The sequence below is a fragment of the Stegodyphus dumicola genome, chromosome 5, assembly GCF_044657685.1.
Source record: "Stegodyphus dumicola isolate Sdum_Otavi_A_Nest chromosome 5, ASM4465768v1".
Lineage (NCBI taxonomy): Eukaryota > Metazoa > Arthropoda > Arachnida > Araneae > Eresidae > Stegodyphus > Stegodyphus dumicola.
In genome coordinates this window covers 147,671,481-147,689,791 of record NC_140772.1, presented here as the reverse complement: position 1 = coordinate 147,689,791, position 18,311 = coordinate 147,671,481, and the positions used below count along the sequence as shown (strand labels likewise).

At 33.0% G+C, this 18,311-nt stretch overlaps 1 protein-coding gene across 2 annotated transcripts in view; it reads right to left on the bottom strand.

The window, feature by feature from the left end:
* Positions 1-14,159, bottom strand: part of LOC118182597 (caveolin-3-like) — a 56,628-nt gene extending 42,469 nt beyond the window's left edge. For both annotated transcript variants that reach the window (XM_085816360.1, XM_035351970.2), the window contains exon 1: positions 13,925-14,159. Coding sequence is in view for 1 of the 2 variants with exons in the window: in XM_035351970.2 (XP_035207861.2) it covers positions 13,925-13,972 (48 nt within the window). In the remaining variant the exon portion in view is untranslated. The remainder of the gene's footprint in view (positions 1-13,924) is intronic.
* Between the last annotated feature and the right edge of the window lie 4,152 nt (positions 14,160-18,311).

The following is an 18,311-nucleotide window of genomic DNA, read 5'->3' as shown; positions in this document are numbered from 1 at the left end:
GATAGATTAATAAAATTTATTTTTACCATAAGAAACACTTTTCAATTCTGTAATTTTCCACAAAAGCACTCGTACAGCTCTTCTCAGTATCACAAAGCACAATCAGTAATTACACTTACTAAAAAAAAAAAAAAAAAAAAAAAAATACTAAGAATGTTAAAGCACAACCCAAGGTAAAGCACATCTTAAAGGCGAAGTTCTCACGCATGTCTCAATACTCTGAACTGTATTCAGTTCAGAGTATGGGCATCTGAAAATCAAAAATGGGCATCTGAAAGCCCAAATTTGAAATTCGGAATTTGTTTTATTATCGATTTCATATTTTGTAAAACTATAACGAATTTTTGATTAACAAACTCAAGGATCTTAAAGTGAGCAACGGCAACGTTGCACAGAGAAAACTTTTTATCTCCTAGTCTCTGACTCGGAAATTCTAAAGCTATGCTCATTTTAAAACTATTTTGCGATATTGCTGTTGAACTGAATTTTATGGTTTAAGTGCAAAGAACATGATATTTAATAAATAAAAGTAACACACAAAACGTTAAAAAAACGCCCCTTTGGATGTAATTTGAAAAATGAAACCTTTCAGAATTTTTTTTTTTTTTTTTTTTTTTTTAATTTTGTATATTGCTTTAGGCGTTGCGTAACTTTTGTCTCTCGTCACTTTCCATCTGATTGGCGTCCTTGTAGTCCTTCCTTGAGCATTATCGGAAATTTCACCCTCTAACTCGTCAAGGTCATGTGCCTTCAGAGATTTAATTTTCTGGTATAGCTTATTAAGATCCCTTCTTGAGCCACTTAAGAAACTTCATAATCCGTATCTGTATCCGTAGTTTGATATAGAGCTTTAGCAGCTTCGTTCGCCAATTGTACTTTCTCGTCCAGCTCTGATACGTTATTATTCCGGCATTAGGCATTTTTCTAGCCGAAGTTAGGTTGCGCAATTAGAAGTTTCAGCCAACGCTTTGTTAGGCCAGTTATTGTACACTGACTACCAATAAGTATTTGGACACCTATGCAAATGACGACATCTCCGGTCCCAAGGTACGTCACGGACTCCGCCGGTATATATCGTGTAGGAAACAGCATCGGCTTTAGTCGCATGCAAGATGGCTCGCAGTTCGGAGCTCTCTGATTTCGAGTGAGTGAGTGAGTGACGGAGGACGTGGGCACCATCCCTCTACCGTTACGGTTAATTGGTATGAGCACCACGCCCGCCCTTATCTAGAATGACATAATTAGGTACTTAGGTTATCGCTACCCATTCAGACTTGCATGGTACATATTGCCATACTCTGACTTGCACGCCTATTACACATGCCGTACCATATTCGGACTTGCTTATTCATACTTGCATGGTGCATTTACATTCATATTGCATGGTACATATTTCACACATTTCATATTACACATTACATTTACTGGGAAATTGAATATGACTTATGTTTAAGGTTCTTTGCATCCGTAAGGTTCAATATTTACGTTAATTATACATGATTAGATACTTAGGTTAACTCTATGCATTCATTATTATTTACAGACTTTCATGGTACATATTACACACAGAGAGATTGATTAATACTTATGTTAAAGGTACTTTACATCTTAGGTATTTAGGTTAACACATAGTTTAACACTACGCATTCATTATTGTTTACAGGTTTGCATGGTGCATATTATATACATTACATAGTACAGCTTATATTTACTGAGAAGACTTGCATTGTACATAGTTCACACATTACATAATACAAATTACATTTCTAAGAATTTAATTATTAATTAATAATATTAATTAATACTTACATGGTAGATATCATACATATCATACACATTTCATAGTGCAGTTTACATTTACTGACAGATTGATTAATACTTTTGTTTAGGGTACTTAATATTTATGTTTAAGGTACTTTACACCTGTTTGATTCAATTCTTACTATAAGTATGTATAGTTGGGTTCTTAGGTTAGCACATAGGTTGGCTTTACGCATTAATTATTATTTACAGTTTGCATAGTACATATTACACACATTGGTACATATTACACACATTAAATAGTGCATACTAATTAATTAGAATGGTACATATTATACACATTAAATAGTACTGTGAATATTGACATGGTACATATTACACACAATTACTGAGACATGGGGTATATTTGCATGGTACATATTACACACATTTACAATTTACAGTTTAAAAAAAAAAAAAATACAATTGCTGAGAAAATTAGCATGTTACATATTACAATAATATTAACATGGTACATGTTGCACACATTAAATAGTACAGATTACAATTACTGAGAAACTTAATAGTACTTAATTTCGTTATGTTCAGACTTGCAGAATTGCATTTAACTATTACCATATTCTGACTTGCATGACTATTATATGTTCTATACCCTATTCAAACTTGCTTGATGCATGTACATTCATATTGCATGGTACATATTCTCACACGTTACATACTATATATTGCATTTACTCAGAAATTGTTTTTACTTATGTTTAAGGTACGTTGCATCCGCAAGGTTCAATATTTTAATATTAATTAAACATAATTATGCATTCATTATTGTTTACAGACTTGCATGGTACATAGTACACACATTACATAATATTGATTACATTTACTAAGAAATTAATTAATAGTTTATGATATTAATTAATACTTGCATGGTGCATATTACTTGCTTATTATAGTACAGTTTATATTTATTGAGTGATTGATGAATACTTGTCTTTAAAGTACTTAATACGTTCAGACTTGCAAATCCAGGCTTGTATGATACATAAACATTCATATTGCATGGTATATATTTTACATATTACATACTATATATTGCGTTTACCTTGAAATTGAATATAACTTATGTTTAAGGTACGTTGCATCCGTTGAGTTCATATTTACGTAATCATACTTAATTAGGTACTTAGGTTAACATTATACATTCATTATTATTTACAGACTTGCATGATAGATAGTACATACATTACATAGGACTGATTATATTTACTAAGAAGTTCATTAATAGTTAATAATATTAATTGATACTTGCATGGTACATATTACACACATTTCATAGTACATTAAACATTTAGTGAGAGATTGCATAGTGCTTAAGTTTAAGTGCTGAGAGTGTTAGCATGGTACATATTACACACAATTACTGAGAGATGGTACATATTACACATAATTACTGAGACATGGTACATATTACACACATTTACAGATTACAATTACTTAGAATATTAGCATGGTACATATTACACGCATTTACAGTTTACAATTACTTAGTATATTAGCATGGTACATAATATAATAATATTAGCATGGTACATATTACACACATTAAATAGTACAGTTTACAATTACTGAAGGATACATTAAGCAGTTTCTTACAATTCTGTGCCAAGTTTTACATAGTGCATATTACAAACCTGCATTTCACATACTACACACATTATTATATAATGCAGGTTATATTAATTTGCATGTAATATACATGCAGAAAAGGTCACTATGTTGAAATATTGTAACATTACTAATTGCACAAGGAAAGGTAATCTGCAGATTGGGTTGCAGTCTGTATATAAATAGTCTGATGTGAAAATAGGCATAGTACATGCATAAATTTGTGATTCCTATGTAGTAGTCACTATGCTGCTTGACACCATAAGTTACATTAAGCAGTTTGACACAATTCTGTGCCAAGTGTCATTAGCTTTGACATGACGGCAGTGATTTGGCGTATTGTTGGCTTATGCTTAACGAGGAACCTGCAGAAGGCCTGCCTATCCGTTATAGGAATGGCAATATGGTGGTCCTCTGTAAGGGGACATGCAGTGATGTAATGGTCTGCTGTGCCCTCTTCGCCACAGATGCATTCGTCAGTGCTGGTGATAGCGTGTCGATGATAGTACTGTGGGAAGGGGCCATGACCGGATATGTAACGTACCAAGAGGGGACTGGCGATAAGTCTTTGTAAATCTACTTTTGGCTTGAAGTAAAAGGTTCTTCTGCCGGTTAAGCTGTTCGTCCACTCCTGCTGCCATTTATTGCAAACAATTTGCCGTAAGGTCTTTTTTAGATATGAGGTAGGCCATGGGATCTGTACTGTAGTAATGTTGTTCCCAGTGGCGGCGTCTTTTGCCAGGCCGTCTGCGAAAGGTATAATTATTGGGTATCGCAAATGTGGCCGATCCTTAAGGGACATATCTAGCGATCTTAAGTACCCAATATCGACAGTGGCCTATGTGATTAAGAAGTGGAAGGTGAGTGTTGATTGTCGGAATGTGCCCCGAGTCGGCAGACCAACGAAACTGGGAGATAGAAACCGACGTTCAGAGAAATTCGGAAGAACCGCACCCAACCGATAGCCCTCATCCGCGAGGAGTTTCAACAGGCATCCGGGAGTATTGTTTCAATGAATATCATCCGTAAGGAAGCACATCTGCTTGGTTTTCATGGTCGTGATGCTGCCCATAAGCCTTTGATTACAAAGTCCATCCGCGCTGCTCGGTTAATGTGGTGCAAAGCACATCGAAACTGGACCGTAGATCAGTGGAAACGGGTTCTTTGGAGTGACGAATCAAGGTTCACCCTTTACCGTTCGGATGGCAGGGTCTGGGTCTGGCGTCTACCTGGAGAACGTCTCCTGCCAGAATGCATTGTGCCAACAGTCAAGTTCGACGGAGGTGAAATTATGATCTGGGGGTGTTTCTCCTGTTATGGGCTGGGACCCTTAGTCCCCATTCATGGCAAGCTCAACTCCGATGCCTACTGCACTATTTTGGATGACAACGTGCTTCCTACGTTTTGGCAGTTTTACGGGTTGGACCCCTGTTACTTTCAGGACGACAATGCCAGTTGTCATGTTTCGACGTTAACCAAGGCTTGGTATGGTGCCAATTGAGTTCATCGAATGGACTGGCCTGCCCAGATTCCAGACCTGAACCCTATCGAGAACCTCTGGGACGAGTTGCATCGCCGAATTCAGGGGTGCACTACCCGTGCAAAATCGGTGAAGGAACTTCTATGTCTTCTCCAAGCCGAGTGGAAGAAAATACCACCAGCTGTCATACAAAGACTTGTGGAAAGTCTGCCCCGGAGGGTCCACGCCGTAATTACCTCTCGTGGAGGCTCTACCAACTATTGATTTTGAATAAAGTTAGTTTTTCTTTTCTATCACAGGTGTCCAAATATTTATTGGTAGTCAGTGTAGTTTCCAGCTACGAATTCATTTTAATTTGTAAATTCAAGTTCTGTTATTTAATACTCGCGATTGACGAGGTTTGATTGTACTTACAAGATACGTCATTGCTAAGTTTAATATTTAAATAAAAAGGTTATTTACAAACTTAATAGGATTTCGTAGTATGTTCGCAGTTGAAGTGATGATCCGCTTGGCGGCATGTGTTCTCGTGCCATGTGGATTACCATGTGTCCAGAAGTGAGACTTGTAAATGTTAAATGCATCCGAATGTGCAAACTTAGCCTCATCGTTTAATAAGATCTACGAAGGGATGTCAGGATTTGCCGCCTACTGTGAATGGCAAAGTTACCACGCGGAGGATAATTGTCCCGTTTCGACGTCTTCGTTCTTTGCGAATGATTTGGATGCATTTTGTCCCCATTTACCAAGTTTCCACACGGTTAGTTATCTCATTACCAAGATCTCTTGTGCTTGCGGCAGGCTTATTCTCAAAACTACGTATGATAACTTTTTCCACTGCAGTAGTTTTGCGAAATGGTTCTCTTTCCACATCACGCCTACAAGCACAAAACGATACACTCTTGCTCCCAAATGCTTAACGATTTGGCAGCTTTCGGGCGTTGTTGCGTATACTTAGTATAAGCAGCTGCTGCTTTTCCATCCACAATCCCATATACAAAATGTCTATCGCTAAGCCTTACTTTCAAGTAGCTATGTACACTGCTCGCATTTTCAGTGATAATTTACGTACTAATTTCATTAACCGATCTTAGAAGTATTTTATCAAATCGTAGTGTTTCATTTCTCACACACATTCGTTACAAAAATCCGCCTATTTCGGTTTCTTCTACCAGCCTTTATATTTTTGCTAGAAATTTGAGAATCGTCCTCTTCATGTATATCACTCTACGGAAGGAATATTTATTTATGCATTTTCCTTCGTTCTCAAATGCAGCAATAGAAATTACGTTCATACTCATGATAAAGTTTAAATGAAAGCTCCTGAAACATAATAGCGTTCATTTTTAATGAAACTGTGAATCTAGTTTCTAAAAACATTGGAAGTATTAAGTAAAATAAATACTCTAACACTCCAAAAAATCTTCGAAAGCTTTCTAACACATATGCTTGAATTTAACAGAGATAATTATATTAATCCAACCTCTATATTCAGTGCGGAAAATAGGCAGAATATCACTAACACATGTGGGTAAATTACTTAAATTCGGTCCAATTAAAGAAAGCTACATGAATTAATTCACTGCCACTAATGGCTATCCTTTAATAAAAAAGCTAGGCTAATTAATAGAGCTGGATTAAGACCTTTAGGTGGTTTCTGTATTATGTGTAAACGCTTAAATTTCTGCATATATACATTGCCTGTCGTGCTTTATTCGGTCAACAAGGGCCTAGAACCTTGACATATGAAGGTCTTGAATTAAGCTAATAACCATGAAGCAATTAACATAGAAGGTTTTAAGGCCTCTGGCCGTTTCCATGGAAAACTGTGTTGTTGTTTCTAACATTCTGGAATATAAACTCATATCTCATTTTCATTAAGTTCTCGGAATGTATATAAATGCAAATGAGACCAAGTTCAACAGTTGACCTTGATATCTGCTATTCTGATTCTGAGGGAGATGGCACTCAAATTAATCACCTTTCTTACATCCCTATTCTATGGAAACGTGGCGTAAATATGTCCTTCTATTTTTATTTCATGAAACATAAGTAAGTACTATAACCAAATATTTCACAGCTCCCTTATTCACTTCCCAGATTATTAAAAATGAAGAATATTTTGGTACTAAGTAGAGAAATTCTGGAATCGTATACTTGATTGCATATAATTTTAACGGCATAATGGAATTTTTTATTACTTTTTGTTTAAAGAGTGAATGCTGTTTTTAAACACATAGATGGATTTTTGTTCAAAACCATTGTCGACAATAGCCGAGATTATTGGTCATAACCTTCTCATCACTCAGAAAATTGTTCAGCATGCACGACAGGAAGCAAACTCATTCCTGAATTGGTAAGAAAATGTAGCACGTCCACCAACGTCCAAGCAGTAAATCCACTGAACGCTGGTAACTCGCAGAAGAAATGAAAAAAATTAAATTTTATGTGATTTACTAGGAGCAATAATTTATTTATACTTACTTCTCTATATGTTTTGACTCTCTGACCTCGAACATTGAACGTTTTCGTTCTATTTTTCTTATTTTATTACATATATGTACATGTATAAATTTTCACACACACAGAGATATTTTTACGCTCCACATATTTATGGAAGCTTATCTTGGCAATTAAAGAAGACAGAACAGAAACAACAGAAAATCTAAAAAGGTTTCACGCAACAAAAGTGAAAAACTTTGTCTTGGCGCCTTTCAGCAGATATATTTTGACTTGTAAAGAAATATATTCGTTCAAAGTGGTATATACACAGACCATGATTCCATCACTTATGCGTAGATGAATTTCTCTAATGTTGTCAGTATTATTGGTTTTTTTGGGGGGGTCCAGTTTGTAATAAGTCTAGAAGCTTGCAATATTTTATTAAGGAAGCCTAGACTAGTCAATATGCGGAAACTGACGTCAGTTATTGATGCTTTAATTGTGATTAATTCTACCATTTCAAAACAAGATTTTCTTACTTGAGGGAATGAGGAACAAATTATTTGTGTTTTCGTATACAAGTACTTTATATAACTTTTCACTCACGGAGGAGTCTTAGATATAATTTGATGTAATGAAACAGCAGCTAATCCTCTGACAAGATGAGGAGTATTTGCATGATGCTCGGGAAGCAAATGTGGTACGTTTAGGCCTTAGATACATCACTTGCGTCTCTGAATCATTTCCAGGCTCTGGAAAGGAATGTTTTTGTGCACCTTAAAGTATTAATTTTCTAGCTCCTTGAATGTCCGCCATTTTTTGTAGTCATTCAGACGCTTTCTTAAATTATGTCTTAAATTATGATATATATTTTACCAACCGCACATGAATTTTAGATCCTGTTACTCATATCGCTTCCATAGAAAAATTTTTCATATATCCTTGAGCATATTATAAAGTACAGTTGCAATAATTTACACATTAGTGTGCAGCGATTCAAATCCTTTCTGATTATTCTATGGTACTGATATTGTACTGCCAGTCGACAAAGTTTCATTAGATTTTATGCCATATCACTAAAGTTTTATATATTCTTATAATAGCTCCTTTAATTTTTATCGCCAATGTATTATAAAAATCATGTAGCAAGATATAAAATTTCTAAATGCCCTGATAAACACGTAAAGTTTTGATAAAATGTGGTAATTTACAATAAAATGTGGTAATTTACATCTACCGATTTTCGTGACAATTAAAGCTCAACTTTAAGCACAAATAATCATTCTTTCGTATAAAAGTTTACTGCTGAATTATCTTTATATTACAGCTTCTGAATAATAATACTGTAGGGTTCCTCACTCTTATTCTACTGAATGAACGTTGAGAAACCTAGTGAACTTTTAGCGAATTATCGGCGAGTTCACATAACTAAAGAGACCCAAGAAGAGTTAAAATACCCTTTATTTCACTCAGAATAAGATGAACAGTTGGCTCCTTTTTAGGGCTTACGACAAAGTCTCCACTTGGACTTAATAAGAAATAAGAACTAAATTATGACTAAAAGAGACATATCCGAGATTAACGCAAGTATCTAACTTATTTGGCTCTTAATTTAAACTAGCCGGCTAATATCAAAAGGCACGTAATATACGGCTGAGGGTAACAGCTTCAAGAGAGATTTAGCCCGAAGGCAAACACGCGCTACTCAGGATTCCTAGCTCTCTCTCACGAAGTAAGTTCTGGTAGGGAGTTGTAAGTAGAAACAAGAATTGATAGGAAAGCACTTTGAAATTAAAATCACCGTTATAAAATTAAAATATACCTTACAATACGTTTGATGAATTAAATATTTAGAAATTACACATTAATATTACCCCCCCCCAAAAAAAAAGATATTTTCCTAGAAGTTTTCATTAAGTTCAAATGATTTAATTAAAAATAAAGATCAGGAATAAAATACATCATAAGAAAAAAAATGATAACTTGTAGAGTCTAGGTGGGTTAACTTCTATCTGTATACTGGAGTAGCAGGAAACTACACAGGAGAAGGGTTCAAACTCTTTATTAACTCTATAAAATTTACAATGCGTCAACTCGACCCTAACTAACTTCGCCTTTATTTGGGCGGTAACTGAAAATCAGATAATTGAAACTAAAAGTTGAAATATTAACACGTGATAAAACTAGCCTACAGGGCTCAGCGAGATCCCATAATTTCAATACCCTTCTAAACTAGTGGCAGCAAAGCAATGCAATTAAGCCACTTGAACCAAACGTACCTACGGCAGAGACGGCAGCTAGAGTCTAACTCTCTCTTTCTCCTACCGAAATTCGGCTTTTAACTATTTCCTTCAAAATAGAAAATTTGCATTCGTTCACGCGCGCTACAACATTTAACTATTCTGGCACTGGCAATTAGAGGAATGAAGGCTTATAGGAAAGTTTTAAATAAAACTTTAAATTAGTTAAAATAAATATAAATCCCTACAAACTTCCATGCGTTTCGAAGATATAACCATCATACGGGAAGAAAGTATAATACTTTAAAAATTCTTGTATATTTACCTTACTGAATATTGAGGTTACTATTATTCTTAAGGTGAGTAGGGATTTGTAATTATATCCGCATGCTGAATAATAACGAGCGAAATTGATTCAGTGATTGATGAGTCAATATCGTAATCAGTGACGGCTAACGTATTGATAAAGTGATTACTGAAAAAGACTAGCTAAATGATTGATGGACATAGAATTCATTAATAATATGCAGCATCCAACAGTGAGTGACACTGAAAGTTTTTCTTTTCGTAAGCAAAGGCACAGGCGATTTCGTTAAACAATTAGATATAAGCATAATAATATTTTTGTGTATGATACTTACTTATATTAAGCAAAAAGCATTTTAAGTGTACTAGTTTTCAGATAACTTCTCATTATTTTTATAATAAATAATTTTCTTGTTCAAGCAAACGGAAAGGCAGAGTTAACGTTGCTTCATAAATGTCCATATCGGAAAAAAGGAATAACTCTTTACCAATGTTTTATATAATGATATCGGATTCTAGAATTCTAATAATAAATAGAAAACTTTACCTGCGAAAAATTTATGCTTGATATTTAGACGCATTTTTTAAGCCCGAAGTGAAGGATCTGTCTCTTTATCTGAACCTTATCCTTATTAGAATTTTTGAGGGAGCATTAACAACTATTCAAGCTTTTTACAAATGTCTTCTAAAGAGCAATATATTAACAAGAGCTATCAGCATTTTTGTTTTATCCAGTTGCGGCATTAGCCATTATAGGCATTGGTCACTACTAAGCAGTGGTCATTTTATTATGGACGCACCAAATAATTGAGCCACCCTTGCTTTCTATTTTTATTGAACGGAAAGACAATTTACATGTATGCCTTCTCCAGGATTCGGACTGGAGCCTTTCGGTACGGCAGCCAGTCTCACTAACCACTTTCCCGTCTGGGCGAGACCGTTACTAAATTATACTCCATTGAGAAGCATTTTTGTATTTTATTACGTTTACCGACTTAGGGTTGTTCGAATCAAACCGAATAAGCTTTATCACCGTCTTGATCCACTAGGTGCAATTTTCGGGTCCGATTATTTTGGCATGGCTAGTTTCTGATACTCTCTCCTATTCTCATATTAAAGGGGAATGTATGCAGCTCCTTCTAGCTAATGATTTTCGCAAGGAACGAATCAGTTACGGTTTGGACAGAAGCAAGGTATTGCACGATAGCCTTATTTGACACTCTAGGCTAATAGCCTATGATTCTCAAAATTTTTTAAATTTCGTTTCCTTAAATCTTGATGTTAAAAATTCAATTACTTTTAATTTATAACAATTTTTTGACAAATTATGAAAAGAATTAATTTAGCTTCTTATTTCAAAATTGAACAATTGTTTGTATGTTTTATACTTATTTTATACAGTATTTTTTGTTTAGGATCACGTCGGAGCAAATCATATCTCGATAATTTATTTAAAGACTAAAAAAAAGTGTTTAATATTTTACACTTTATTTTATTCTTTATTGGAATTGTAAAAAATTTTAATGACCTTTTATTTGCTTAAACAAAAGTTTATATTGATGCTAAAAATAAAACACAGGCCATTTGACTCCAGTATAACATGACTTAGCCAAGATATTTAATTACAAATTTTGAACTCATATTCAGAGATTGTATACAAATTGATAAGTGAAATATTTAAATTTATATATAAAAAACTAAAAAAGAAATGTCAGTTCGAAAGATATTTCTAATTTTACAGATTAAGAAATGAGCACCATTATGAAACGTTTTGATCTATGAAAATTTTTCCTAAAGGGAGATTTCATTCGTAGTATCATTAAATTCATGTTCTAGAAAACAGGAGTTCTGGGAAACAGTATTAATGCATATCGAATTTGTAACATTATTTGTATAATAATTGAAAGGGAAGATATTTTTAGTTTAATGATTCTTTTCTATGACTATTAGATTATGATCCCAAAGTAATAACCTTGCAAATGAAATTATTAAAGCATTTTTAACATTCCAAAATTTACAAACTACTCATCTTAAAATGTATTGGGTATACCAGATATAACAAAATTATGGATTAAAGAATATTAAACAATAGTAAATTACAAAGAAATATCACTGAACGACATTGAAGAGAAAAGTCAACCTGGAAATATTCAAATTTATCTTTTAACTGAACTTTCAAGAAAAGCCGAAAAAGATGGTAAAATTCTCAGACTTTGAGAGTAAATATTTCCGTTAACTTTTATTATTCAGAAATCTAACATTTTAATTTTAATTTTTATGATAAATATAAACTTAAAGACAGTTGTAGGGACAGTGGAACAGCATAAAAATTTAGCTTTTATGACATTTACAAAATTATCTTTTTATTTATAAATGCCCAAACATGAAATTTGCTTCATTTAAAAATTTTTTATATCTGAAAATATGAACAACAGCTGCAACTTAACGGTAACAAAAGGAAATTTATGAACATGACTAAACTGCACATGAGTAAAAAGGGAATTCAGATCTGTTGCTGCAAAAAACTTTTTAGTTGCATATTAATAAGACTGGTAACTTGCTATAAAATATTTTAAGTATTAATAAAAATTTTCTACGTAAATTTTTAGGCTTCAGAATATCTCATTTCAGTAGCAAATAGTAGGAAAAGAATTATTCTAGTAACTGAAAAGTAAAACTATCACGTGTTTATTATTTTAAAACTCAGAGAGAAAATGAGCTATATTCATCAGTAATTTGTAAAACTATTATCTTAAATTTTACCCGAAGTATTTAATAAAGCTTACACTACTTAATATCGCTTGAAACGACCTGTCAAAAATCCCTGGTTATAGATCAAGAAAGGAATTAAATAAATTGCAACAGATTGCAACAGATTTGGTCATTGGTACCTTGTAGTAAAAGTATGCGAAACGAAAATTTTTATATGGAGCTCTTATAAAAGCAATGCCAATAACAATAAATAAATAAATAAATAAATATTCGCATAACCGAAATAGTACAAAATCATCAAATTTACTGAAGATCCTATTATCAAAATTCCATCCTTCGTATTATGAAAATTACTCAAGATATTCTTGAATTAAAACTACGTTAGTTCCCGAATCCATATTTCTGAAAGGTAAACTTTGTGAAAGATAAACGTTAATTTAGATACATGTGTTTAAAATTCCAGTTCGTAAAAGTGATGAAATTCATAATACATTAAATTATGGTTTACAACCTTTAAAATGCACATTTTCTGATGCGGTAAAAGTAGGTTTATATTTATATTATATAATTTCAGCACTTACTTGATTATTAACTCTTCAAGCTGGAACCATGTGTCTACAATTAACTATTCAAGACATATTTTGTGACGATATATTCTTAAGTACTCTATTTAAGTAAATATACATCTTATATCTTAAAAATATTCTCTTTTTATAAATCAATATAAGCCAGAGTTTTATGATCAATATAAGCCAAAGCCTATGTATAGAACAAAGAATTGGTCTTGTTGAAAATATTGGCTTTTGTTTTCAGGTAATTTTGATACATAATCTGAGTAAGAAAACATACATTCATTCATTAATAATTTATGATGCGAAGTTAAAGCTTTAACACTTTGCTCTAAAATTTACTTGAAACTTTAAAAATCTATGTGAATATCACATAGATGTGAATATCTATGTGAATATCACATATATCACCATTTAAAAAAAATCATGACAAACAAGGATCATATTTTGTTTTTTTATTTCGAGAAGTTTGAAGAAATAAAAAAAAACTACCTCATTTTATAAAAAAAAAATGTCACAAAACTAAAAGGAATTATTCCTTGCCGTGTTTATTGAACAATATTTCATTCTGATTTTTACCAAAGAAATTAATACATCAATTAAGAGGATTTGTAGTTTTTATTTTAACTGATATATGTGTCATTTGTCTTACAATCGTGAGATCTGAAAGTAGAACAATGTCAATTGAAAAAACAATTGTCAAAAAAATAAATATACGAATTAAAATAAGCATTAAAAGCAACACCAACCTGTAAATACTCATTAAGGCTGTTGGGATCTCTGTTTACTATATCCATTACAGGCGTGGTTGAGGCCTTTGGAGCCTCACCACCGAAAATCGTTGATGCAGCCGTTCTATCAGGCGGAATTTTGTCTATTGACTGGTTATTTATTAACTGACACCCTATCACTCGAACAGACTCTTTGCTCTTATTCCAGTTAGCTAACGCCGTATCTTTTTTGTCACTTCTTTCTCTTTGGTCTCGTGTGGCGAAGTGAAAGCTTACACCAGCTAAGGATTTTTTCGATTGCCGAGTTGCCTTGGTTACTAGGATTGTATACAAACCCATCCACGTTTGAATACAATGTTTTTGTTTAGGAGTTCTCGTCAAGCATAACGTTACATCACATCGATGACATATTGCTTGAGTAGTGGGAGGACTGCTTAATTATTTGTCGCGCATTTTTTATGCATTCTATAACCTTATTTTTCGTGTTACGTACGAGTTAGTTATTTTTGCAATGCAGGTTTAGATGGCTTAGTTATACGTTCATCGCAAGCTTTAAAAAATTATAACTTCTGAAGCATTGTTTGATAGTAATTTATATATAATAATATAAATCTTGCCAAAACTTTTTCAAAATTTAGGCATAAAACATTAGCGATCTTTAATTTTAAAAGATTTTTTTCTTGTACTGTTAGTTCTTTGAAGAGAATCTTTTAAAGTCCACTCGATGAACATGAGCAATTTAATTTACGTTGGACTGGCTTCATGAGAACTGACGCAAGTTTTCTATGAGCAATGGAAATTCTTTTGAAAGTATTTTCTTGGGAGGCACCTTTCAATATGGATAGCGTATTACGCATTCACGTAATAAATATGAGCTGATAGCTTTACCTTTAAGAGAGAATTAGAAGTTCACATGGTTCTATCAAGCCAAACGTAAAGTTTTCCTTCCTAATCCATATTTATCACTTATGATCCTTTAAATTTTTTTTTTCTAAAACATACTATAATTTTACTTTTATAGTAACATACTTTTATTTTACTAATGAATAATGGGATTTCTCCTATAGAACGTGTATAAATTCATTATGAAGAAGTGTCATAAATGAAGTACACGCACGCACACACATGTATATGCACAGAGTTATGTTATTCTTGTCAAATTTCCTACATTTGTTACTCGCATGAGTTTAATTAATTCAACTCTTTCATATAGTAATTGTATAGAGCATAGAATTAACGAGAAAAGAAATTTTCTGTTTTTTTTAATCACCTTTAGACTTAGATATAATTTTAATTTCTTATCTTAAATAAGGTGATCATAGATAAAAGGCAATCATACATCATGCATAAAAGTAATACTGACGTAAAGTCTATATAATGATCTAATATCGTCGCCAAAAATTGTAGCTTACTTCAGTATGACTTAATATAAAAAAGAACACATTTTCACAGGCTGTTCTAAGATTTTTATAGCTTCTTGGTAAAATTTGTAATAATTACTGCCATATGACTCTGCTTTACATCTTCATATATTGTTTTATTATTCGAATACGATCTTGAGGTTTTGTTTACATGCTATTCAAGCTTATGTTTGTAATGTTTCAACTAATAATTTACAGCTAAATGTGTGGAACCTTGAGAATTGGTAAGCGAATAATCGCTTTAGTTCAGAAGACAGAGAACAGATACTAGGAATGGGTTAATTACCCTTTGTTGCTCAAAATAAATTTAACAGACGGTCTTCTCTTAGGACATACAGAAAGCCTCCACTTGGGCTTGAACTTAAGAATGCTATAAGAAATAAAACTTAACTAAACTTAACTAAAGAGGTATAGCCGAAGCTATCACAATTCTACAGGAGTTGGCCCTTTAACGCTAACTAAACGGCAAAGCTATCAAGGGCCTGAAATACGGCCAAGCGTGGAAATAGCTTAGAGAGAGTGTAGTCTAAAAGGCGAACGCGCGCTGGTCATAATCTCTGGCTCTCTAACGAAGTCAGTAGAACTTCAACTTTAAATACTTGCTCTTCTTTCATTTGCATTCAACGGCGATTCTGAAAACACGTTCTGGCAGGAAATTGTAAGCTGAAATTAAGAAGGATAGGAAAGTGGCTTTAACAAAAAATTAAAAATTCTTTTTATTAAAAATTAACTGTTAAAAACTTAGCATAAACCTTAGATGTTCCTTTTTTAATTTTAACATAGGAAGCTTTCTTAGATGATAAAGTTTATTCGAAATATTTGTGTCTTCGTAGCTTTCTTGAATTCATTCTATAGTTTTAGCAGATCTTTTATTTATGTTCATGATTTGATTTTCTTAGCTAAATAAACTTATCGCAACATCTGCTTTTACGTCTTATTTCATCCTCTAAACGGAATTGCCAACTAACGTGTCATTGAAGATTTAGTTAGATAATTTCTAATTTGTATTTTAATAGTTGATATTTGTTATGGTTCAGTTTGGCATATGTCTCAGTTTGCGATAATTTTCTTTTTTATGTGAGCAGTGCGCAACCACATTTCTTTTCGCTCTCTAATGTATGTTGAAGTTTCTGCCCGAGTCTTATAGCTGGACAAGAAGTGGTGGGCGATGTCGCCAAATCGTCTCACAGGTATAATCCCAAACAGTTCCGTCCCAGCTTCGATATAGCACATCCGAAGGACTGATCTGAAGGTCTTTTCGCTCTTTCCCTACCATTTGACTGCTGAGGACTCACCAGTATTTTCAGTGTCCCCATGCCGCACAAATACTATGCTCTTATAAACATCTATGCTTTCTCTGGGATTTGAAACTGGGTTTCACAATGCTTCAACCAGCGTTTCTCACCAATGTGCAGATCAGGTAGGTATTTTTTATGGCAATCCATGAGGAAGAAATATCCTTCTATGTGTAAACTAAATACATTTTAACAAAAAGCAAGCACTAAGCAAGCTTCATAATAATAATAATATATCGGCAGAGTAGCTCACTATGTAATGTAGACTCTTTGACGCGTTTGAGAGTGCAGTTGATAAGTCGAATCGCATCGCAGGGTAGGAAGATACACAGTTTATTTTCAGTCACTTTCAACAAGTTGGTTTACATTTCTATGATAAAACTAAATAAATGTACTTGCTTATCGAGCAAAAAATAGCAAAAAGTGACAAACTATCTTAAACCTTTCTTTTAATGTTAGGCTGAGCGTATGTGTTTCTTTCAGAACGACATTATAACGAAAGGATATAGTCTTATATTTCAGCACGATATTTTTTTTTATCCTAATTAAAAAAGACCTGCGATTTGTGAACCAGAGTAATTTCTTATATCATAAAATGATTTTTTTTTTTAAATTTGATTTTGAAACCTTTTTAATAAAATCATTTGAATACTTTCTTCTACCTATTTCCATTTGCATTAATGAAAAATAAAAGATACACATATCAAAATTCTACTACAAAATTGCTATAATTTTATCAGTTTGCCACTCGAGGATGGCAGTTTAAAACAATGAGAGATGCATACTTATTTAACAGTTTTCATCTGCCCTAGATATTATTGATGTCAGATCTTACTTTGTCCATCAATCAGTAGCTTGACGTACAGAAAGTTCAGATAATGTACAAGAATACCGAAGCACAATACACGCAAAGAATTTATTTCCTATTAGGCGGAAACAGCATTATAAAAGAGAAATGTTATGTAAATAGCTCACGAATGTGCCTATAGAAACATTTTAGAACAGAACTGAACTTATTTCCCTTAGGAATAGAATCCACGTGTACTGGATGATAATTTCACTAAAGGTGGGGCGCGAGCTCAATATTTTTGTATTAAATTATTTTCTTCTCTCTTTCTCTATTTAAGTTTTATAATGTAAACTGCAATGCTCAGTGTATGAGCTGACTAATATTCGTAACAGCGTTTGCTAATAATAACAATACTCTTATCGGTAGGTATAATCATTCTAGCAAGATCAGTCTTGTTAAAGAGTGCATTATTTTGAAATTAGAGCATTGAACAGTTTCTACACTTAATTCATGTAAATTTCCGACAAACGAACAACACGCAAATGACTGATGGAATTTACTGTTTGGTTAGCTAAAAAAAATCTGATGTGGACTCCACATGACTTTGTACACCCTATTAAATTATACACATTTTTACCGCACTTCATTTAAACTTATTTCCTCGAATTATTCTAACTTAATTAACAGATCTTTGAAGACAAGTTGAAAATAAAACCAAAAACTGCAGATTTTGAAATAAAATATGGGAGCCAATTTTTGTCGTACGGGAGTCAAATTTCTTATAATTTTATTTTTTAAAACGAGTATAAAACTTCGCCATTTATGTATAGGAAAGGGAAGATCGCATTAAAAGTTAAATTTCGTTAATTATCGAAAATTAATATTTTTAAGATTTGGCA